General features: G+C 38.6%; 1 protein-coding gene across 2 annotated transcripts; it reads right to left on the bottom strand.

Annotated features, from left to right (window-relative positions):
- Positions 1 to 1,804: 1,804 nt before the first annotated feature.
- Positions 1,805 to 21,601, bottom strand: LOC145985284 (E3 ubiquitin-protein ligase siah2-like). 2 transcript variants are annotated; one of them, XM_083119107.1, is made up of 2 exons: positions 21,304 to 21,601; positions 1,805 to 2,952 (listed from the first exon to the last, which is right to left on the bottom strand). In XM_083119107.1, the coding sequence occupies exon 2, from the start codon at positions 2,924 to 2,926 to the stop codon at positions 2,159 to 2,161; it is 768 nt and encodes a 255-aa protein (XP_082975233.1). In that variant the 5' UTR covers positions 2,927 to 2,952; positions 21,304 to 21,601; the 3' UTR covers positions 1,805 to 2,158. The 2 variants fall into 2 exon arrangements, with proteins under 2 accessions (XP_082975233.1, XP_082975234.1); XM_083119108.1 differs by lacking the exon at positions 1,805 to 2,952 and adding an exon at positions 7,102 to 8,570.
- Positions 21,602 to 22,986: the final 1,385 nt, after the last annotated feature.

The raw sequence follows: 22,986 nt of genomic DNA, 5'->3' as shown, positions 1-22,986 counted from the left end.
ATCACCCAAGTGACGGTCTTGTTGGTTCCGATGGAAACGACAAGGAGAAACATTCCTAACTGCTCCATCTCGAGGATGTATGATGCATTTGTAGCTTTCCTCCTCTGGTGACGGGATGAAGGTCGTCAGCAAGTCCTCGTATTCACCATTTTTCACTTCTCTGTGAGTGTGACATTGACGAACTTCCACTTGTGCAGAGTGACCACTTACAGACACGCCGCACTTTTCGCCTGGACAGTTCTACGGCTGCATGTTGCACAGCTTCTTGTGCTCCTTCTTCTTCGTACGTCCATCTTAGCTCAACCGTAGACAACTGCAGTAAGTGACCCCACGCGATGCTAAGAGGTGCCATTGTAGCTGGAGAAGATCGAAATTATTACAGTGATGCATTATGAAGTAAACACATTGTATAGGTAATTACATGTACTGATAACATAGGACATCCTTGATGACGTCTTGGTAACGTCGGCGGCTTGTATACAAGGAGTCCGGGGTTCGGTACCCAGTGGAGGCACATAGTGGTTCGGATCTTACTTTAAACTTAGGTCCAGTCGCTAATTGCTTATCAGTGTATAAAGTGGCTTTAACGAACTGATAAAAATATTTCTCACAAGTGAAAAAGTAGCTCAAAATTGCATTTTTATCCAACAATGTATTTTTAAAAATTATTTTGAAAAAGCAAGCCAATTTATACATACACAAGTATACAAATTTTTAGTATTTATAGATGGGAGTATAACCAGCAAGAAAACTAACGAAAGAAAATCTGAGAACTACTCGAAGGTAGACTGAATATCCGTATGAATTCGGTCTCGATGTTATCGCTCTACAATCAATAGGACCCGCGTTCGAATTCCGACAGGCCTGGAATTGGTTCATATTCCATTTGAAACTGTTGGTCAATTCCCCATTAACCTATCTTAGGATTGTGAATTTGCCACACATTGTTTCTTTTATTTTCTGTAAATATAGTTGCTCTGTAGTTTCTACAAACCAGTGGCGTTTCCAGGCCTGTTGTTTGGGTGTGGTAATTGTCATTAGGCCTGGATTTTTCTTTTATCTTTTTTTTTTTTAAAAAAAAGGCGCAGATAATCCAGCTAAAGGAGACAAAATACAGACCATACTTCATAATCCCCAACAAATCATACTGTACGACACTGCTAAAAAGTTATGGTGGAACTATACCGGTTTACACTCACCTTGGTTCACAGCCTGATTGTTCGTGTTGTCCACAGCATCGTGCAGTTGCTTTAAACTAGCGATTTCTACAGGTTTAAATCCGAAGGGAAATTTCTGACCCAGGCGGACAATTTCTTCTGTCCAGTTAGTCTACATCGGGAAAAGAGATTGTTTTCAAAAAAGTGCATTTACTTCTCAAATGTAGCTAAAGAAATCGGAGCCTCATTAAGTTCAAATTCAATCTACGCCATCATCACTTAAGTCATATGAACTCTCAATTCCAAATACTTCTGTGCAGTAGTTTTATTGAAAAAAATACAAAACATTTCGTTACAAAATAAACGAATTTTGCAATTAAAACATACAATAAATACAATTGAAACAATCAGAAAATAGTTTGACAAAAAATATCGACGAGTCCAGAACTGACAAGGAATCTAGAACATGACTTTCTATTAGCACCACCTACGTTAATTCAGTAGTGAACACATGGCACCCTGATCATTTTACCAGTGCGACAGTAATATATATTAGTAATCTCCGAATAAATATTTCACAAAAAATAACAGAGACAAGTGCTCTCCACAGCCATGACAAATCATTTACAGAAATCCGCCAATATGGAAATTAAAAACCCCAGCACAAATATTGAACATCTTTGGAAATTTGAATGCTATGGTTCTTTCTTAAAACAAACGCACCATAAGTGTTAAAAATCACCTACAATCATAAAAATATGTGATATTTTATTAAAAACAAATATAACTTTTAAATTTATTGCATATTACTAACCTTTGTGTGGTAGCTGATGTATTGAGTTAGCGTTTGTTCACTTAACATTTTGCTGCCATGCCTCTTATAATTTGTGCAAATTTGTATACCTATAATGTCATTAAACATTGATAAGATTGGTAACTATAAGCCCCTAAAAATAGTATAAATAGCCACAAATCAGAACCATTGAATTCGGAATGTTGAGCTAAGCATAAGAGTTCACCTTGCGTATCGTAATTGTAAGGGAGTATGTCACATCCGGGTTCTCTCCGTTTTGGTTCACCCCTACAACCAAGTAGTTCCCCGAGTTTCTCAGTTCTTCGTACGTTAGTGCGATGGATTCCACAGGACCAGAAAAGGTAAACTTCTGACCCCTATCCTGAGTTAGCACGAGGTCGTATTCGTACATCGAAGCCTCTTCTTTGGTACCGAAGTACTGGATGCACACGATCAAGAAGTTGGAGGCGTCCCGCTTTCGCTGGTAGAAGAAGAGTCCCCAGTCTGGGATCTTTCGGATGGACAGAATGCTCTCGTGCATGTCCGAGATGGTCCCACTGCACTGCGCGACTGCCTGATGGGACAGGAGCTCGATGATCCTTATGGACGGATGCCTGGCCTGCAGATGGTCGGTGACGGAAATCTTCCCGACGACCTCCTCGCAGTCGTCCAGAGGACACTTGAAGGGGTTGTAAGGGCAGAAGGCCTTGTGGTTCTGCCGATCGGCGATCTTGAAGGTCTCCCTGCACCCGTGGTCCCTGTTCGGACATGGTAAAGGTACGTAGTTGTACAGGGAGTCCAGTATCTGGACTCTGGCGTTCAAGAAGTCCGTCCGGCACTGAGGGCAGTAGGCGCATCTTTCCCTGCAGTTCTTGCACACGTGGTGGCCGTTTTGGCATATCTGGATTGGGGACGACACCAGTTCGTAGCATACTGGGCATTCCAGTTGTCTCCAGAGTTTCTCATTCTGTTCCATAGCCTCCAGGTCTCCTCAGTGGCGATCTGAAAGAAAAGAATCGTAATGGTACTTTTTATATAGGGCTTCTTTATTGACTTATTGCTCTTTATGTTATTTTATTGTTGGTGGCATGGAGAATGTCTAAAAGATACTCAAGTTCTGGCCATGTATTAGACATCATCTTCACATCGAGCTTTAGGTATTCGTCGGTACTTGAGTAAAATGCTTCCAAACCGCTGGGTTTGGGAAGGATGGTCCAATATCATGGCCTTAACGTTCTCCCGCATATTACACTTCTAGACTTTTTTCTAGGGCTGAGCCGATGTATTGGTATCGGCTTGAATTCATCTACCGATTCCAGCCGATACTTTTCCGGCATTTTGGTCTTTCGCGGAGTCTAATTATCCTGGAAATTATGCAAAATTCAAACTTTATTTTTATTTTGCACACGTTTTGCACGAAAAACTGCATTTTCTGACTACATAACATCTATTTTAATATATTCTAAAGCAAATTTATTGGTAAATTGGTGCATATAATTCAATAAGAATATTTACACACCAATATTGATCAATATTTTGAACAAATTTTAATTATTGCAATTTTCAAGTATCGCTATTGGTGGGAATCGATAAGAGTATCGGCAACGGTATCTGCTCAGCCCTACTTTTTTTATATAGAAATTTACTAAGGACACAGTGTACAGTTCACCAATTCCAGATGTTAAAACGTTGAAGGCGAGAATTGTTACCAATGTTAGTGTTACCCAATTAAATTCCAATAGCCACGTTCCAAAATTGAAAGAAAGGTTGAACGTGATTTTCTGTTTTTTTTTCAGAATCAGTCTGAGAATGTCGATGCATTGGTACCCACCTGGAAAAATTTTGTCCTCCAAATAGACTACTATCGAATCGATCACCCTGTTATGTTTTTCAAAGTACCAAGCTGTTGATCAGGCTAATCTAGAAAGTTTTTAATGGCGATGTTGGAGGGAGATCAGCTGCTGAAACATAATTTCTGTATTGGCAATTAGGTAGTATGAAAACGGAGCGAAATAATTATATTGACCTATTTGCTTCATATAAAAAAAAATCCCAAAGCGAGGGGTTCTTTTAACCCCTTTATGTGCGCTTATATATATTCCTCAGCAGGACAATGGCCACTAGCGGCATGTTTATACAGTAAAAACTGTTTATCCCGGAACCTCTATAAGAAGGAAACCTGTAAATACGGAAAAAAAAGTCCTCAGAACGAACCGATTTTATACCTGAAAATGACCTGATTAAGGCCGAAACGGAACACCATTTAAAGACCAACGAGATGTTTTTATTCTCAGTAAGACGGAAATTTCTTCCTTTATTTTTTCGCTCGCAAGAAAACAATGCAAATCTGTAAGTGGAACACGTCTCTATTGCCACTCGCTTATCGTTAACATTGTCGATATGAAAGAATGCGCTACAATACTCATAGGTGTTACGATTCCGTTTCTTTCTTTCATCTCTTACCCTCTTTCTCCAACTTTCTTTGTCTATTTCTCCTCTGTTCTTTCGTCATCTTTCTATTTTTCTTGTTATCTCTCTATTTTTCTTCACTTTTATCTCAATCTTTCTTCACCTCTCTTATTCCATCTTTCAATCTTTATCTTTCCCTCTATGCACATCGCGCTACGACGACAGGGGTCCCAGGTTCGAAAAGATATATAAGTACGTACTGTACGTTCTTACAATACTGTAAAAAGTGTACCAACATGTTGTGTAGTTACATAATTAAAATATCTGCTATGCTTATTGCGACTGTTAGGCATTTTTATTCATGTACGTACATGCATTACTACTCTACATTATAAGTAATGCGAAATGTAAATCTGTCTTTCCATTATTTCCTGCAGCGCTCTATACTGTATTTAAAGTCAACCCTGTATAAGAAGGAAAACTGTTAGGACGGAAAATTTTGCTCGGAACCATCATGTTCCGGGATAGACAGGTTTTACTGTGTGTGTGTGTGTATATATATATATATATATATATATATATATATATATATATATATATGGTTGATAAAATTACATAACAGTTGATGACTCATGTCAAGGAATTCCTTGGTATAAAAAATATATATATTCTTATATTCGTGTCCTACTCGTGGAAATCGAGGCATATCACATTTCTCGTGGTTCAGATTTCGCTTTGAGTGGTCTTTGCAATAACCTGCTTTTCTCACTGAAAGTGCACATATAGACTAGTTCTTTAAATAGAGATCCAAAGAGCAAGTGTGTTTAACACACACAACATATACATACATACATACATATGTAATTTTAAATAATGCAATTGTAACATCAGATATGATTAAGTCGTAATATGTCTATATTTTTAAAAATCAGTTTATAACACCACGTAAAAACTGTTTCCTACGTCCACTGAACTGCGCTTAATTTCCGTCAAATAGTGACTTAGGCTAATTATTCGAAATAACTGAAAAGGCTAATTATTCGAAATAACTGAAAACAAACAACACATGCAACAAGCATTGCACCACACGGTCATATGCACTTAGCTAAATAAGAACTGAACAGTGTTGTTGCAATTTGAAAGGAAATAATATCTTGACAGACTTCATAATATTGTATGCATGGAGAGATTTATAGCAACGTAATCATTTTAAGCTTTATACACTTTGCATTAATTACCATGTAAGTCATGATTTTGAACTTTTACGTATTACAAGCCAGCGTTTCAGCTGAAAAAGATAGTCACGCACTAGCTCCGATTATGCGGACATTCGCCAGAAATCATTTCATGCATTACTTTTTTCTTTTTAGAGAGAGTTGTAAAAAGTATCATGGAATATTCTCCAAAACAATAATACACAAGTTATTTACGCCAAGATTTTATTTGTACAAATTTTAATTACGAAACTGAAGCCTTTGGCCTACTCCAGCGAAGTAATTTTCGAAAATTCCTGTTACGTATAAAAAACAAAAACTAAAAAAAACACTGTGATTTGCCAATTCTGGATAGTTGCATGTGTTCTGGAAATCCTTCTAGGGAAATGTGGTCTACACTGTGAACAAAGGTTCACATCTGCTCCGTCATTGTTTCTTGTGTGGCCCCCACTTTGGAAATTAGAATAACTGAAATTGGGATAGCATGCATTTTCCGTGTAAGTATAGTGTAATATGGTCCAAGACCAATCGCTTAAGTAGTTACTGGCCCTGCATATTTTTTTATTTCTTTTTTAATGGGAATCACTGTTTTCGTGCAGCTTTCGCCGTCTAAAATCTGTGATAGCTTCGTGACACTGTAAGCGTATTTTCTATCACATTATTTGTACACAAACAACATACGATTGGCTTGAAAGGTCTAGAAGAAATTCAAAACGGATGTAAAGTTTCAGAATTTGGAACTTCATAGTGTTTTTTTGAAAGGAGAGGATTTTTCTAAAACGACTTGAGGCGCGGTCTAATTCTTGCAACCATCACAATAATGTAACATTAAAACTTGCAGTTGTAATATATCTCTCTCACCTTACGTATATTTAATCACAACGATGAATCTTTTTATTTGGTTAAAGTTTTGAGTTATCAATAACACTGTTATACGAATACGAAGTGATGCTTGCGATCTCGCCACCAAAGATTTCCTAGTTTGAGTCATGATCCAGGCGTGGGCATTCCTATTTGAATGTCCGTTATCAATTTAATTTACTTATCATTCATCCTTGTTGTCGCCGTTAGCTAGGAGTGTCAGAAAAGCTACGTTAAATACGAAAAGTAAAGAATAAGAAAAACTTTCGTTAAGATTGATGTTTCACACGTTGAATGATTATTTTTTACAGCATGTCTGATACAGTCCTATGTTCTTCTAGAGGTCTTAATTGTGACATTTCTGTCAATAATGACAAGCCACATAAATTACTATTAACAAATATTATTGCTCAATCAAATATATCCCGATATCAGCCAAATAATAGTGAATAATCTTTGATTGAACTTGATAAGGTATTACAAGAAGCAATTAAGGATTTATACTTTAAAAAAATCAAAAGTGATCCTGTCTTAACAATACTATCAAAAACTTGGCTAAGCTTTGTTGGTACTGAATTCAATTTGTTCTTTCTGACCATGTCAATGCTGATAGACGTGCTACTGTTATATCCAATTTTCAAAAACAATTTCATTTTATGTATGAAACTTTATTTTTATTATATGCAATTAAGGAAAGTGTTTAGTTACATTATACAACTTTTCAACACAGCACCAATTTTATACAGAACTTTAGATTAAAAGTGTAAAGGAAGAATTACTACCGGACTTGTTCTTCCTTTATTTTTATACATATATTCATATATCTTATGCTGCAATGTTGCTAAAACATAAAATTATTAGCGTGTATCATTAAAATCATTTTGGAGATAATACTGTTTAACACATAGGAACTTTGTCTCTGACAAAAATATTACAAGCAATAAAATTTTCTTTCCTCGCAGATAACTGTTCTTTTGCTTATAAATTATATACACTGTATTCCACTGTTTTTTGCTTATAAATTATGTTCACTGCATTCCACTGTTTTTTGCTTATAAATTATATACACTGTATTCCCTGAGATTTACATCCGTTGTGTGTACATAACCTCATAACATTTATTTTCATGCAACATTATAAAATGATGTAAAACCTTAAAACGCTGCACGTAAAAACACACATAATAATAATAAAACAGTTACGGGCAAGTACATTTGTACGTGTATTTTAGTTTGACATTGAACTACTCAATTACTAGTTTTCGAGTAAGATATCGTTGTTTTCTTGCGATGAATTAGAATTTTAAAGTAAATTAATACTCTCTGTCAACATTCTTGTCCTGCACAGAACTCATTTAACTCTAGGATCGGTTTTCTTAATCGTGATTGTCAATTCGCGACTCTCGACCTCCGGTTTCAACTTCCCTCCGACAACCAAATAGTTCCCTGTCGCCTTCAGTTCATCAAAGGTTAGCGTGATCGACTCCATGTTTCCCGAGAAAGTGAACTTTTGCCCGGCCCTTTCCTTGAGCGACAACTCGTAGGTGAAGGACGAGGCCTCCTCCTTGGTACCAAAGTACTGTAACCAGTGGACGGACAGGTGGGAGGGGTCCTTCTTCTCCTGGTAGAGGAAAGACCCCCAGTTGGAGATTTCGCAGATGCAGAGGTAGTGCTCGATGGTCTTGTTCAGCACCCACATCCACTTGGCGACCCCGCTCGTGGACAAGTTCTCCATCGAAGGAGCGAAATGCTTGGTCTTGAAGTGTTCCACCACCGAACTCTTCCCTACCGACTCTCTGCAGTCATCGATGGGGCACTTGAATGGATTATAAGGGCAACGGGTCTTGTGCTGCTGCCTCGCCTCCAGGTTGGTGGTGTGCAAGCAGCCGTACACCCTGTTGGGACACGGGAGGGATATTGTCTTCACGATGGACTCTGTGGTGTAGTTCCTGGTCGTTGTGATCTCTGCACGGCACTGCGGACAGTGGAAGCACTTCTCCTTGCACACGTTACATATGTGGTGACCCTCTTTGCACATGTAAATCGGAGGGACGACCACCTCGTAGCACACGGGGCACTCCAGTAGCTTCCAGACCTTCTCCTCTTCCGAAGCCATCGCGAGCCGCTTCTTTTGTCCCTGAAAGAATGAGCCACAGTGTCAGGGTGTCTACAAATTTGTAAAAACGAAATTCCTTGACTTTTCCAGATTTTCCATACCAAGTACCAAACTTTTCCAGGCCAAACTATTAGGGCAATTAGTGTACATGTCTGGAAGAAGGTCACTGTATTTCAGCTAAATGCATGCTTCGAATCTCGCTAAACATAATACTGGAATATCTACTTCACATGTAAAGGTAATAACGAGGAGGAAAACTCAACAGTAATTGACTGTTGGATATGGGGTGGGACGCAAGTGTTCGGGGGGCGAGTTTTTATGGGGGGGTGAGTTTTTTATGTGAAACTTGACTTGATCATTAACTAATGATTAACAAAGAATTATTTTTTAAAAAAATCATAAATTACTGCTTAAATAATACATAATTATAGTACAATTTAATAGCACACATATTTTTCCCAATAACTATCAAACGGACACTAAAAAAGCAACAAGAAATGGTAAATTCCTACAGCCACCTATTGTAGTAGATTTCTACATAAACATAGTTCAAATTTTACTGTAAGAACTTGTAATGGTCAGTATATTAAACTGAAGTGTAGTTTGTCAACAAGTTTTAAGTTTCTTGCTTGTCCCTTTTTTCTTTCTATATTCAAGAACCTATTTTTAGTGCACTACTACAAAAATGTTGACTTTTTCCAGACAGTAAATTACCCTGACATTCCCATGACTTTTCCAGAAAAAATAAGTTGCCTAACTTTTCCAGGATTTCCATGTTTTCCAGACTGGTAGACACCCTGAGTGCATGTCCCATTGACGCAAGATCCACTCAAAACTGAAGGCAGTTGACAGGCACTTCTAAATCACTAAGTATGTCATTATGAAACAACGTCAGCATGCTTTTTGGATTCAGCTAAAGTTATCTTAATAAGGTGGCGTGCCCATGGGGAGGTTGATCATAACACCTTTCCATTAGCCCGGCATTTCTATAAAAAAATGTAATAAAAGAGAATCCACAACCCCTCACCCTGGGCACGACACACTCTAATATTCATGGTTTCACTGGGCAACACCTACAAACTTTCACAGCGTGTAGAGGACACAAAGTCGACCAATTGTTGTTTGTAACATTTTGGTCGTTGACTCATTTCCTGCCACTGACATTTATTTCTCTTTGTCTTTAAATTAACTAAATCTTTAGGGCGCAGGTCGCTCGCTCCCTGTAGAGTATTTCTGGCAACGCGTATAGATGAACCACAGTGTATGCCCCATTGACGTACACACAAGATTTCATTTTCATTTTCGTTATTTAGCGTCGCTTTTCTGCCTCTTCTTGGCTAATCGCGACGATGAAGGTAAGTTGATAGGGACACTCACAGAAAGAACAGGCCGGGATTCGAAACCGAAACCCCTGGAGTCGTAGCGCACTGTCCCAACCACTTGGCCATACATTTGAGAAAGGTAGGTTCAGTTAACTCGTCCCCCGTGTTGTCGCTTTTAGTACAAATATACAGGGTAATTCAAAATGAATGGTGCAACTTTACACAGTTATTATGACGTTACTATTTATGATAGAAAATCAGACAAGGCATCAATATAAAGAAAACTCTGGAAGTTTTATTCCCACTTAGCGGGCTTATTCTGCTTAGCCGATGCTCCACCAGGATCGCCAGTGTCGCAAAATGGCTAATGACCAGTAGAAGGCGTATTGTGTGTTGGAGCTATCGAGAACTGATTCAATTACAATGGTGCAAAGACAGTTCCGCATGATTTTCGGTAGTAACGCAAATGTTTCACTATTCCGAAAGATTTGCCAAAGTTACAACTGCGAATTGTTAGTGCCTTCGAAACCGTTGACAACGACTTGCTGTCTCGTGCATAGCAAGTACTTGAATATCGTTTGGACCTTTTCCGCGTTACATGGGGTTCCCATGTTGAATCTTTATAATGTGAGTCATATGAGTAAAACTTCCAGTTTTTGCTTTATGCCTTGTCTGATTTTCTATCATAAATAGTAACGTCATAATAACTGTAAAGTTGCACTATTCATTTTGAATTACCCTGTATCCGAGAATACTCGTAATGTCAACTGCACGGTATCAAAGTTCATCAGTGTTGTTCAACGATATCCAGGATACACACCTACAGAGTCCAAGATTTTCCAAGACGTCTTTACAGGTCTCTGCCCTAGGGGGAGGTAAATTTCTAAGGCTGGATCTTTTTTATAGTAGAGATCTCTTTCTGAATAGTTACCTTGAAAATCGCCCCAAAAGCAAGAAATTAAAATGTTTTGCGTGTTCATTGTGTGCTCATTACTATTTTACGTGTTTTTTCTAGTATATTTCGTACGGCCTTATTACAGCGAGAAGTCGCGGCCGTCCAGTAAATATGACGTGTTTGACTGTCACGCGGCAGACACGGGTTCGATTCCCGGAGTGAGTCATATCAGGTGGGAATTTTCCAAGCAAGCTGTCTACTTTGGGTGGCTTTGGAGTTCAGCGTGCCTCAGGTTAAAGGTGACCGGAGCGTGGTGCTGATCACATCACCTCCACAATTAGCCTAGATTGTAAACATGTGAATCCCTCTTCACGGCATGTAGCTTTACATTGTTTACATCGTAGTTTTGTGTGCCATCTTGTTTTATTTTCTTTCCTAAAATTCTGCTGGCTAGTTTTGGGCCTAAAGTACTAACTTTTACATCATTCGAACAAATGAACTAAAATGTGGGAGCGCAAAAGCCTAAAATATCAAACATAAATTACTTAATTGCCTTCACTGAATCATACCACAACATTGAACATGAATTACCACAAATACGTTTTGTGTTATTCCTGATTGAAGGAGTATAGCTGTCTCCGTGGTTTAGGGGAGTTTCGAAGTAGGTGTTCTTCAGTTTGTCTCTTTGTTAGGGCATGATTGCTTCGTTACGTTTGTTTTCTCACAAGTAAATTCACTTCAATGACATGTTGAAAACAAAAATGTAAGTGCAAAAAATACAACAACAATAATTACAAGCAAGCTGTAAGAGTAATATGACTGCTTATTCAACTCCCCTCCCCTCAAATGTTCCATTTGTTGCCTTCTTGTAATGGTGATGAATAACATATAACATGTTTTTCTTATTTGGCATCAGATCGAATACTGGGGCGAGATCTTTACGTATCTGATGAAAATCAGCCGAAAGAGAACTTGACAAAGCATATTTTACCAATTTCGCGTTTTTACAACATTTCTACAATTTTCTCGTAATAAGACATATGAAAAATTTCGTAATTGTCTTGCATAGAATCGGTTATTTTATAATTCATTCTTCATAGCTTTAGCGCAACGGATAGTTTATATAATGAATGGCAGGATAATGAAATTAGGGAGGGAGAAATAAGAAGAAGATTCCGTCTTTTCTTACGAACTATGTAGTACAGAACAATAATACCCGCCCGCCTTTTTTTTATCCTGCCGACAATTGATAGCCGTGTGAGCATTTGAGGTAGTGATGGGTTATGGCCCTTCCTTTTCGGGAGTCAGTTCAGCTCGCTCACCGCAAGGAGTCGTTCAAAGGAACGATGCAGCTCATTTTGCAAAGCAGTTCACTGGAGCTTGCTCACTAAGGGAGTCGTTCAAAGAAACGACAGACAACACTCGCCGTTTTTTTTTTCGTGCAGTTGAACGAAGAGGGTGGGGAGGATTGTTGCTGGAGTTATTCTGAGTGAAAAGGATTAGGGAGGGATGGAACTTCGCCTACTATTCAACATGAAAAAAAGGAGAAGAGAACATACACAGGAGGAAGGAAACAATGTACCGGTCAGGGTGCGAAATAATTGAAGACTGATGGGGGAGGGGGGAGATAAGTTTGTCAGATTCTGCGTCGTCTTTGTTGGATCCAGGTACATAGCCAGGGGAGCGGATCGGGAGGCTGAAATCCTACAAATGTGTAATTTAAATAGTGTATTATGGTAATTAATTTTACTCCCTTAGCAAGATTAAACACCTTGTATAATAAGTTGTAATATACTGAGAAATTCATCTTCAGAGCTTCTACACCCCTTTTATCTCCTTTAGATGGCGACTGCTGATAAGATATGAGCCCCTCCCCGAAATGAAATTTCTGGCTACGGGTCTCGTTGGATTCGTTGCTTACGTTTTCGTACCGTTAGATTAACTGTGACAATTAAACATGGATGTACGCAGTATTTTTTTCTGGGGGGAAGCAAACGAGTCATATTTTTCCATGCAATAGTGGGACAGTCCTTTAGTTTGAAATTGTCATGTTCCTTTTACACCATTCTAATAATGAACAAGTCACTGCGACTGAAATAAAATAATATGTGTTGAATATATAATTGTATTTTGCAAATCATTTTTCAGGGTGCCGTCGTCCCAGAGACGGCGCCAGGGGTGGGCACGGGTGGGCAAGCGCCCACCCAAAAATTCCTGTGCCCACCCGATTGCCCACCCAATCCAATTCAATAAGTACATATACTTGGAGATATATGAATAATTCGATAAATAAGTGTATTCTGGTGTTCATAACATGTATATTTAACTTGTGAATATTATCTATGCTAGAAATATTCACATATTATCAACCCATAAAAAGCCAATTTTGTCATTAGAAAGTGAAAGTAAATACTAGAGCTATTGAAACAAAAACTGTGATCAAATGAATACTTCCATGATTAAAAGCAGTTAGTAGGCTTAGGAGGCTCAAAATTATGCAGGGTATGATCAAGATTATATCAGAATTTAGGTCGAACTTGAGGACTGCAGCTCCGGGCCTCCACATACGTATATAAATCCCGGCCTGGGTATGGTTAAAATAATCTCTAAATAAACAAATAAAATCATCATCTTAGCGTTATTTCCACCGGCAACACAATACATTATTTTGACTTTTTAATTATTATTATTAGAATAATTTAATCAAGAAGACTTAGATGGGCAGGCCATGTGACACGAATGGCAGAGGAAAAAAATAGTTTACAGGATTCTTGTTGGGAAACCTGATGGTAAGAGACCAGTAGGAAGGCCAAGAAGAGGATGGAGGGATAACGTTGAGATGGACCTAAAAGAAATCGGCAAGGATCGAAAAGATGGGATTGATCTTGCCCCGAATAGGGACAGATGAAAGGCTTCTGTTGCTGAAGCCATAAACCTAGAGAGTATAATATAGTTTTAATTAGCTCTGCATTAAAATTCCAGAAGTGTCCCTTTTTTTATTTCATTACAATTTTTATATACTTCTTATCTTCAAATATCAATATGGTATGCGAAATATCAACTTTATATTCATTTTACTAATAAGAAGGAATCACAATAATCACTACAATACTGCAGTGAATAAATTTTGATAAACCAGTTATGTATGGAAAAAGCTACAGAATTATTCAAATGCTAATGAGTGGCTTATCCTATTTAGAAATCCTCGTTCCATATACATAAATTTTGCCACATGAATCAGCCGAAAATGTTAACAGAATCTGTAGATGCAGCTGAAGTAAAGAAAGAAAGTTATGTCACGAAGTATCCAGAAGACGATTTTATTAGTTTGTTTTTAAATCCACTTTTATGCTCAGATAGGCTAATCGGGACTAAACCTACAGTTTAACGTGGAACCAGTGTGCATTGTGCTTCCACCAGAGGAGGGGGAGTCGAACACAGGACGTCTTCATTATAATGCGACAGCGTTATGCCTTTGGGGAAAAATATACAGAAATAACTCGCACCAAACGTGGCATTTTATCACCACAGAAGGTGCGTCCATTTTACGAGGGTGATTGCCTGAGGCAAATATTTGAGACTTTGGGAAAACAACGTCATTGTTCACGGAATTAGCTGCCTTGACTTGATCCACTAATGAAACGCTGTGCAATTGAAACTACCATCTCACCTTTCTATGAGGTATGAACTAATGCAACTCCATTTTTGGAACAGTAAGTTGTGGTTGATTTGTTATATTTAACCTTTAAACAGCCGAGCCGGTTTTCGAAAGTAACCCCTCTCTCGCCGCGGCCTTTGCACGCGATTTTTAAATTTTTACACTTATTTCAGAAAAACGTTATATCTCGGATACTATTTGAGCAATCTACTTCGGATAACTTTTGTTTGAAAGCAAAATCATCAGAGCACGCGACCGTGTACAATTCAGAAAGCCCAATTGAGAAAAACGGGGTTGGGAGGGGCCAAGTCCCAAAATTTCAATGAAAAAAAAATCTGGCGTTCGCACCCTCTTCTCCTGTTATTTTGGAAAAAGGGCGCAAACATTTGCATTGTTTTCAAAGAGTAGACCTTTTGCAACAAAGCGAAACTTGTTTCAAGTTCTAGTTCTCATACAAGCTGAAATATGAAGCAATATGTACAATTTGCATTTTGGCTAAAAATAGCTAATTTGCATACCTATTAGAAAAAGGGGAGGGGGTGGGTTTTCTTCCACATGACATTTCAATGTCTTGTCTCAACATCTGTCAGCGTTTACAACCTCACATACAAGTATGAAGGTCCTAAAAGCACGTGAATGTTGTAATCCGCACCATGGGTCATATATGACCCATTGGCTGTTTAAAGGTTGTCATTTTTCTGCTAATTTTGATAATGACGACGATAAGGTTCAATGGTGATTAGATTAAAGTTACGAAGGGGCGAAATCAAACACAAGCTGACACTCAAAATACAAACCCTCATAAATTATTACTTTGACAGTGGTTCCAAGCACCAGGAACTCCTTGCCTGAAAAATCAAATTTCCAGGGTGTGCTGCACAGGATAGAGGTTGACATTCTAGTGTGTTCGAAATGGTCACGCCATGCAACCCAAGTCATTATGAAAAATAGATGAATAATTACTGGCACGGTGATCAACTTCGATGAATTCCTTGTGTCCTAAATAATTTTGTTACCTCAAAAAATATGTTCATGTAACCAACCATACGTGTATTGCTTCTCCCGCATTAGTAACATGACAGTTCAGAAAATGAATAACAACTTAGCTAATAATCTCTTCAATTCTGAACAGATTTTTCGATCTTACTTGTTTGTGAGTGATATTCTGTCAAAATAGCCTTTCATTAGCCTAGGAATACTTCATGGACAATGAACAAAGAATTTGATTTCCGTGTGTGTTTTAAATCATTCCTAATAAGACGTTCATTTTAATCCAAACATTCAGTGGCGGCGATTAGGAGGACCGGGAAGTGGGGGATGCGGTTCCCTCGCCAAATTTTGCCACTTTTTGCCCCTGCACTATGGCCTTTTTATGCTAAGCCTTTTCTACAAAGAAAAAGTATATTGTCCTTACCCCTCAAATGTTGGAACCCAATCGCCGCTACTACAAACATTCAGATAGATTTCTCAGTTGTACAAACCTTGTAAGCTAAGAAAAGTGACCCCTAAGGAGTAAGAATACTATTTCAGTCAAAAACTCATACGATGAAAATACTATGCTCAGGAACATGCATTTAAATTACGAGAAACTGCACGATTGTCTACCATCGCACTTTCTATCACTGTCGCCGAATACATAAAATCAAGTATGTGCCTTGTATTTGCAACACAAGCTTAAATCTAATTCAAATTTATTTCACTGTATTAACATGCATACATTAGAATGTATGGCTGGGGTATGTCTGCGTGTGTAAACACTTCCTTGTGTCCATCAGAGACAAAACGAAAGGAAATGGAACAAGATGCGAGAATAGATTAGAAAAGAATAAAGAGGAAAACAAGGAAAGGGAAAAGAAGTAAGAGGAAAATCGGGAGTGTGAGAGAGAGGGGGATACATACGTCTTACGTACACATACATGGTCTTACATTTATACTGCCCACCCTAATCTATCAATAGGAGCTTCTGCCCACCCGGTCGAAAATTTCTGGCGCCGTCCCCTTGTCCCGCCACTTACGGATGTCCATGCAATTGGATAAACGGCCAAACAAACACCCATAAGAGAATGGAGGATACAACGAATACTTGGATTGCAAATAATAGCACTTTAATCCACACGCTCTCCCCAGTCCTCCCGCCCCCACCTTTTCTTTACGATAGTAGTTCTGCCGATTGAAAGACATTTGAATAAAGAAGAGCACACAACAGGAACCCTGTGTGTTTCATCGGAGCTTGTTTCCGAAGTTCCTTTTATAGTTATTCTCACGTTGCGAAAACATGTCACAGTAAGTGTTAAAAGTGAATAATCAGCCCATCCATCCCTCCCTTGTTGTTCCGCTACTGTACTGTTGTTATAAATAGAGTTGCGCGCATTTCTCTGTGGAAAACCGCCACAACAATAACGCAAGCAGAAACAAAGCACCGTCGCTCTCTCTCGCAGGTAGATTCTACTTGGAAGTGAACGACAACTGGGAGCGGGAACTGCTGGAGCAACACACGCAAAGCCCACGACTCCGAGGAACGACCACAGAGGAACTGCTCGTTCACCCCGAAGGAGCGGGCAGTTCACAGCTCCCAAGAGGGAGTCGTTCAAAAGGAACGATCGTTCACGAACGACCAATCACTAATTTCAGGGTAAACATTCTCTGTTATTGTTGTGCGGGCCCCAGAACTACAGGACAGAAAGTAAACAAGTTTCAAATGTTCGTACATTATAATCCCTAGATTGCTGCCACAAGATGATATGTGCATTGTGGAACAGAAATAATATCGAGTGTAACATGTCTTGACAAATATTTTGTAAATTGCTTTTCAGATGTTATGTAGTTAAGATCTGACTATAAAAGTTGTGTTTGTGTATTGATTGCCTAGATTTACCAGAGCTGTATTGAGCTGCTAATTATACTTTAGTTTCCACAAAGGTGTAAAAATGACATAATAGTAACCTAAATTTAGGATAATTCCAGTGAACCTCACAATATTTTCAGTGTTGTTCCACTACATTCTTCCGTTCACCTTTCTGGAAGGGCGCCGTTGTAAATTTTACAACAGAGTTGTTTTGTTTCTAGCAAAGGCATTTGGTAACATTGTAACGTGGTGCCCACGTCTATATTTTTTCTTGACTCTCCCCCATCAGTTCTAGAAGTTCAAGCAACTCCCTTAACGGTTTGTCAGTGGCAAATAAAGCTTCTAACAATGAGCGTGAGTGAATGTTGTACTTTTTACAACACGCGCCTTCTAGTGTAGTATTTAATTTTTGTCCTACTTTTTGTGAGTGATTTTCCTTTTTGTATTCCACATGTCTCAGATATTAGATACAAGTATGTACAATGATTACGTCTAGAATCTTCAGGCGAGGAGGACGATGTAGATAAATTAGTGATTTAGATGACAACGATCTGAGTGTAGAAAATATTGAGCATAATGACCATTCTAATGAGAATGAGATTGAAGATGACGGTGGAAATTTAGAAGATGGTGGTTTAAAATTTAAAGAATGTGTTGTTACAGAATTTGTGCTTGGTAAGAAGTTAGAAACTATTTGTGTAGGTGTACGATAGAAGTTGGTCAGATTAAAAACATTCTCAGGAAGCTTCCCGGACCAAGCAAGACACCAACAGAAAATCATTAAAGAATCTTCCCCAATAAAAATAAATTAAAACAAAAAATATATAAATTAAATATAAAAACAAAGAAAACATAATCAAGGAGGCACAAAATAAATTAAGCTTGTGAAAAAAGCAAATTTATGTAGTAAAAAGTACAACACGTGACTGCTCAAAGGAATTCTGGCTTCATTTAATACCCTCCCACCCCACACCACCCTAGTGGATCTTCCTTGGAAGATACTAGCTTCCCATGTCATGAATGAGAAATTCGAAAGTACTGTTGTGCATATTTGTGGCTTTGCTGGGAATATTTCTGCATTTATCTGAGGACATAAAGTCCTGGACCCTAGTAATGACATTTGGAATGACAAGGTTAAAGTGGGATCCGAATCACTATGTGCCTCCACCGGGCATCGAACCCGGGACTTCTTGGTTACAAGACGAGGACGACATGAACTTCAGGTTCAGTGTTTCCCACTCATTTGGCCAAACAAAATTCTTGCACGTTTCCAGGTATTTTCAAGTAACTTTCCTGGACATATTATAATGTTTTAAAACATTAATACATAAATATTAAATAGATATGTTTGGGGTAAAACCCTAAGGATCAAGGGAGCCCCGGTTCGATACCCGGTGGAGACACATAGTGGTTCGGATCTTACTTTAAACTGTAGGTCCAGTCCCAAATAGCCTTACTATGCATAAAGTGGACTTAAAACACCAAATCAACCAACCAACCTAACAGTCAAAGTCCGGTCAGAACCTTCAGCCTAGGAATGTAAAGTAATTTGAAATTGCATCGCAATTAATAACACTTTGCGCGTAACAACATAAAATTATATAAAACATACAAACAAAATTGATAATAATTGACGTTTGCATATGATGAACTGTATAGCGGTGATTTGGAAGTGACATTTGTTTTGAATTACACTACACTGAATTAGTATTGCATACAGGAAGCAGGAAAGAGCATTCTTTTCAAATTTTCGACGTCACTTCATCATCGTTGAAAATAAATACGTATAAAATTACATAAAACATCTACAATAAAGGAGATTGTTGGAGAAAAATGTGAATTAGTTTCTTCCCCTTATCTGATCCTGGCAATAACAAAAGCAATTAAATTTATCTCACTTACAGCCACGTAGCCAGGGTGGGCGAGGGGCTCCACAAATATCTAATTTAAATAGTGTATCAAGGGTTTTTCAAAGCTTTTTTTCCTGGCTTCCCAGGTTTTCCAGGTAAGTGCGAATACTGATTTTTTTTTAAAAAAAAACATCTCAGTGACTTATGATCAAAATATCGGATGTTTTACTTTCAAACTGGCACTTACTGCTGTTTTGGTAGATGATATTTCTGTTTTTTTCTTTAGCTTTGAGGTGAGTGTGCCCCCCCCCCCCTTTTACTACTCCCAAATTCCACCTCTACAGTTTATCATGAAAACAAGAATCAGAATCCTAGACAGAAGCTGTTCGTGACTTGTGACCGGATGTTGTTCACCCGCAGCGAGTCCTAGTGTCTCGCCACTTAACGCGGCAGTTGGCAACACTGCACGATGCGAGATAACCTCTAGATTCATGTCCGTGCTCAGCTGTTGCGGTGCTCGGTCGAGTCAAGACACGTTCTACATGCGTTAAAATAGGGCGTACGTTACGTGGTTAATACGTTAATAGTTAATATGCCGATGACAGTGCTCGAAGTGACATTCCCCCAGCTAAGAAAATGTGGACAAGAATATTTCGCACCTACCCGAAACACGAAGTTTTAAGTCTACTTTGTGCACAGATAGGCTAATCGGGATTGAACCACAGTTTCAAGCGGGATCCAAATCATATGTACCCCTACCAGGCATCGAACCCCCGGCGCCCGTTGGTTACATGACGACGACGTTACCATTACGTCATTGGGGAGGTCCTACATACCCGAACTCGTATATAGCTATACGGATTTTCAGTTCGAGCACACGGTGACATTCATGTATTTCTAATCACACCACTACTGACGCCAGGAAACAATATGTGGGTAAAGAGGGTATTCCAAACCCACGCGAGTACTGGAGTTGGTTTTCATATATCCCTACATATAAAAATGCACCATGGCACTAAACAGCATTTTTAAAACATAGTTTTGTTTGTTTGCTGGACGGAAGAGGAGGCGAAATGGTAAGCGGGGGGGGGGGGGGTGTAAACCTCCACCACCGGTCTGTGAACAATACGAGTGACTGCGCTAACAAATTCGCTATTCCTTCCCTTCTAGATATTTGGGATAGTTTCGTGCTATTTTCTACGACAGACATCTAAACAGCGAAAGCAAACAAAACGAAAATTCACTTGAATGATCTAGAATCTAGAAGGAATTCTACTCAGATTATAATTTTCAGAATTTGTAATATCATAGCGATTTTTCGAAAGAAGAGGAATTTTCGAAACTGACTTTGCTGTCACAAAAGCGATTTTTGTTGTTGTTCGAAACAAGCATTCCTACAAAACGATACTAACATAAATGTGCCAATTGAAATAATAACAGCACACACCTTTCACCATTATTATTGTTGTTTAAAATATTTTAAGAAGTCGCTCGTGAGTTGTGAATACACTTGATAAGTCTACAAAGTTGAGACAAAATCTTGTTGGACGTCTTGTAATCAAGGGATCGCGGGTTCGATACCCGGTGGAAGCACATTGAACAGTAGTTCGGATCCCATTTTAAAAAACTTGAGATCAGTCCCGATTAGCAAAAGTAAAAAAAAAAATCTTGTTGGATTTTTATTCGAACGTAATTTGAAAACATTTCAGTAAAGAAGTATAGTTATATCATGCTCCAATAGGCTAATCGAGACGATACCTACAGTTTAAAGAGCGCTCCGAACCACTGTACGGTGTGCGTTCATCGGGAATCGAACCAGAGATCCTTTGATTACAAGGCGACACGGTAAGTTTTTGTTGCATAAAAATCGTAAAACTATTACAAAATTTAAAATTGCAATTGGCATTGGCATTCGTAATACAGCATTTGTGTTATTGAGTCCCCCTTCCCTGCCTCCTCAGATACACGGAAGTTCATTCACTGCTCGATGCCCTTCTTTTCCCGTGTCAACAACGTCTGTTAACTTTACATATTCTAAAATGTTGGCTGCACTGCAGGAACTTATTAGGCAGTTGAAATATTTCGTGTGTGAGAAAGTTTAATAAAGATATTAAGAGAATGGAAAAAACATCACGGCATCTTGCCGCAATTATAATAATGATAAAAATATATATATAAACTTACCTCTACGGAATCTTGTTCCTATTACGCAAGCTGGTGGCGTGCAAGGGGAAACCAGGCTTTTTGTTGTCAGCCGCGAAGCACCAACATCAGACAACCATTACTCGTTTTGGTAAGCTACTTTCAACAACACGATATCCACACAGTACGCCAGTCACAAACATTCGTAAAGTGTATGTTACTGACCACGAAAAGTTCGTAGTAGCTATTTTTGTCATTGCTTGCAAGGCAAAATTTATGAACGCCAAACTTCGGGTTCCACATACACAAGCGATGAGCACGAGCACAGCTACAACATGCCTCAAGGTCACGCTTCTCTTGTGCTACGTCACTTCCCGCAGACGTTGCAGTGAAGAGCAGCTGGCAGTGTTGCCACATGTCGTTTGGCCAACTTCAATATATATATTTTTTTTTCACCGAGCTAAGCTAATTCGCTTACCTCATCTTTGCTTTTCTTGCCGTAGCAGATTACATTGACAGTATAATTTGATTTTCTGTTGTTTTTTTCCAACTTAAGACATTTTTATTGCACTTTATATCGATAAAAACCTGGCGGATGCATCAACATAACGGCTATTTCCTGCGTCACCGTCTTTTATAAAACCCATTTTAAGGAGATTTCTTGTGAAGATTACAGCAATACATAAGAGTCCAGCGCAGATAATTCTGCCGTGCGATGCGCGAAACAACTAAAGAAGCAGTGTTGCTAATGGAGCAGATAGAAAAATCGCTGTAGTGCGCCGATGCACAGCTGTTACGTACAACAAGAAAATTAGAGAATTCAGGTCTATTTAACGTTGAGTTTTAAAGTCATGCATTATACCAGGACTAGGATTAATATGTACTAACAAGTGGCTTTGTATGTAGCTACATACATATGGACTAAAAATTCGCAAAATATGAACTAACACATAAGTAAAATTACCAAAAATGCTGCAAAGAAGACTTCTTCATACGATTCCTTATTTGAGTGATTTCAAACAAAATAAATATATATATATATATATATATATATATATTATTTTTCATTGCATTAATGCACTGGTGGCGTTCTAACTTTTCACTCCCAAACCCGTATACACTGGTATGGAACTGCAACGGCAGATAATAACATGCCAACGTGTTAAACCGCTACAATTGCACCATAACACTCCTCCTCAAGCAGTATTATTATTTCCTCTCTGAGATCGGCGACAGTCGGTTGCCTTTGTTGTACATTTACAAAGGATGCCGGCTTCCACAACAATAACAAGTACATATACTGCCACTAGACGATAAGCTGCGCGGCTTTTTCTTTTGTTATGAACCAGGGCCGGCGCTAGTCATTTTGCCTCCCTGGGAGGTGGCGGATCTATTCGCAGCAACGGAAAATTGAAAATCAATATTTTCATTCATTCATTGTTTTCTGCCTAATTGGCAGGTTTTTCACTGCAATCTCCAGCTTTCCCTGTTCTCTGCCTTACGCTTCGTAATAGCATACGACCCAGTTAATTTAATATCATCCATAAGCTGATATCTCTTTCTTCCACGGACTTTTCTTCCTTCAACCATTCCCTCCAAGGCATCTCTTAGCAGGCAGTTTCTTCTTAGACAGTGTTCTAACCAGTTTCTTTTCCTTTTCTTGATGGTCTCCAGTATAGATCTTTTTTCACCAACTCTTTTCAGTACGGCTTCGTTTCTTACCTT

This window comes from Lepisma saccharinum, chromosome 3, assembly GCF_977018435.1.
Source record: "Lepisma saccharinum chromosome 3, izLepSacc3.1, whole genome shotgun sequence".
NCBI lineage: Eukaryota > Metazoa > Arthropoda > Insecta > Zygentoma > Lepismatidae > Lepisma > Lepisma saccharinum.
This window is presented reverse-complemented; position numbering and strand designations above follow the sequence as displayed.

Excerpts from the sequence above, each read along its gene's own strand:
- LOC145985284 (XM_083119107.1), bottom strand. The coding sequence starts at position 2,926 with ATGGAACAGAATGAGAAACTCTGGAGACAACTGGAATGCCCAGTATGC.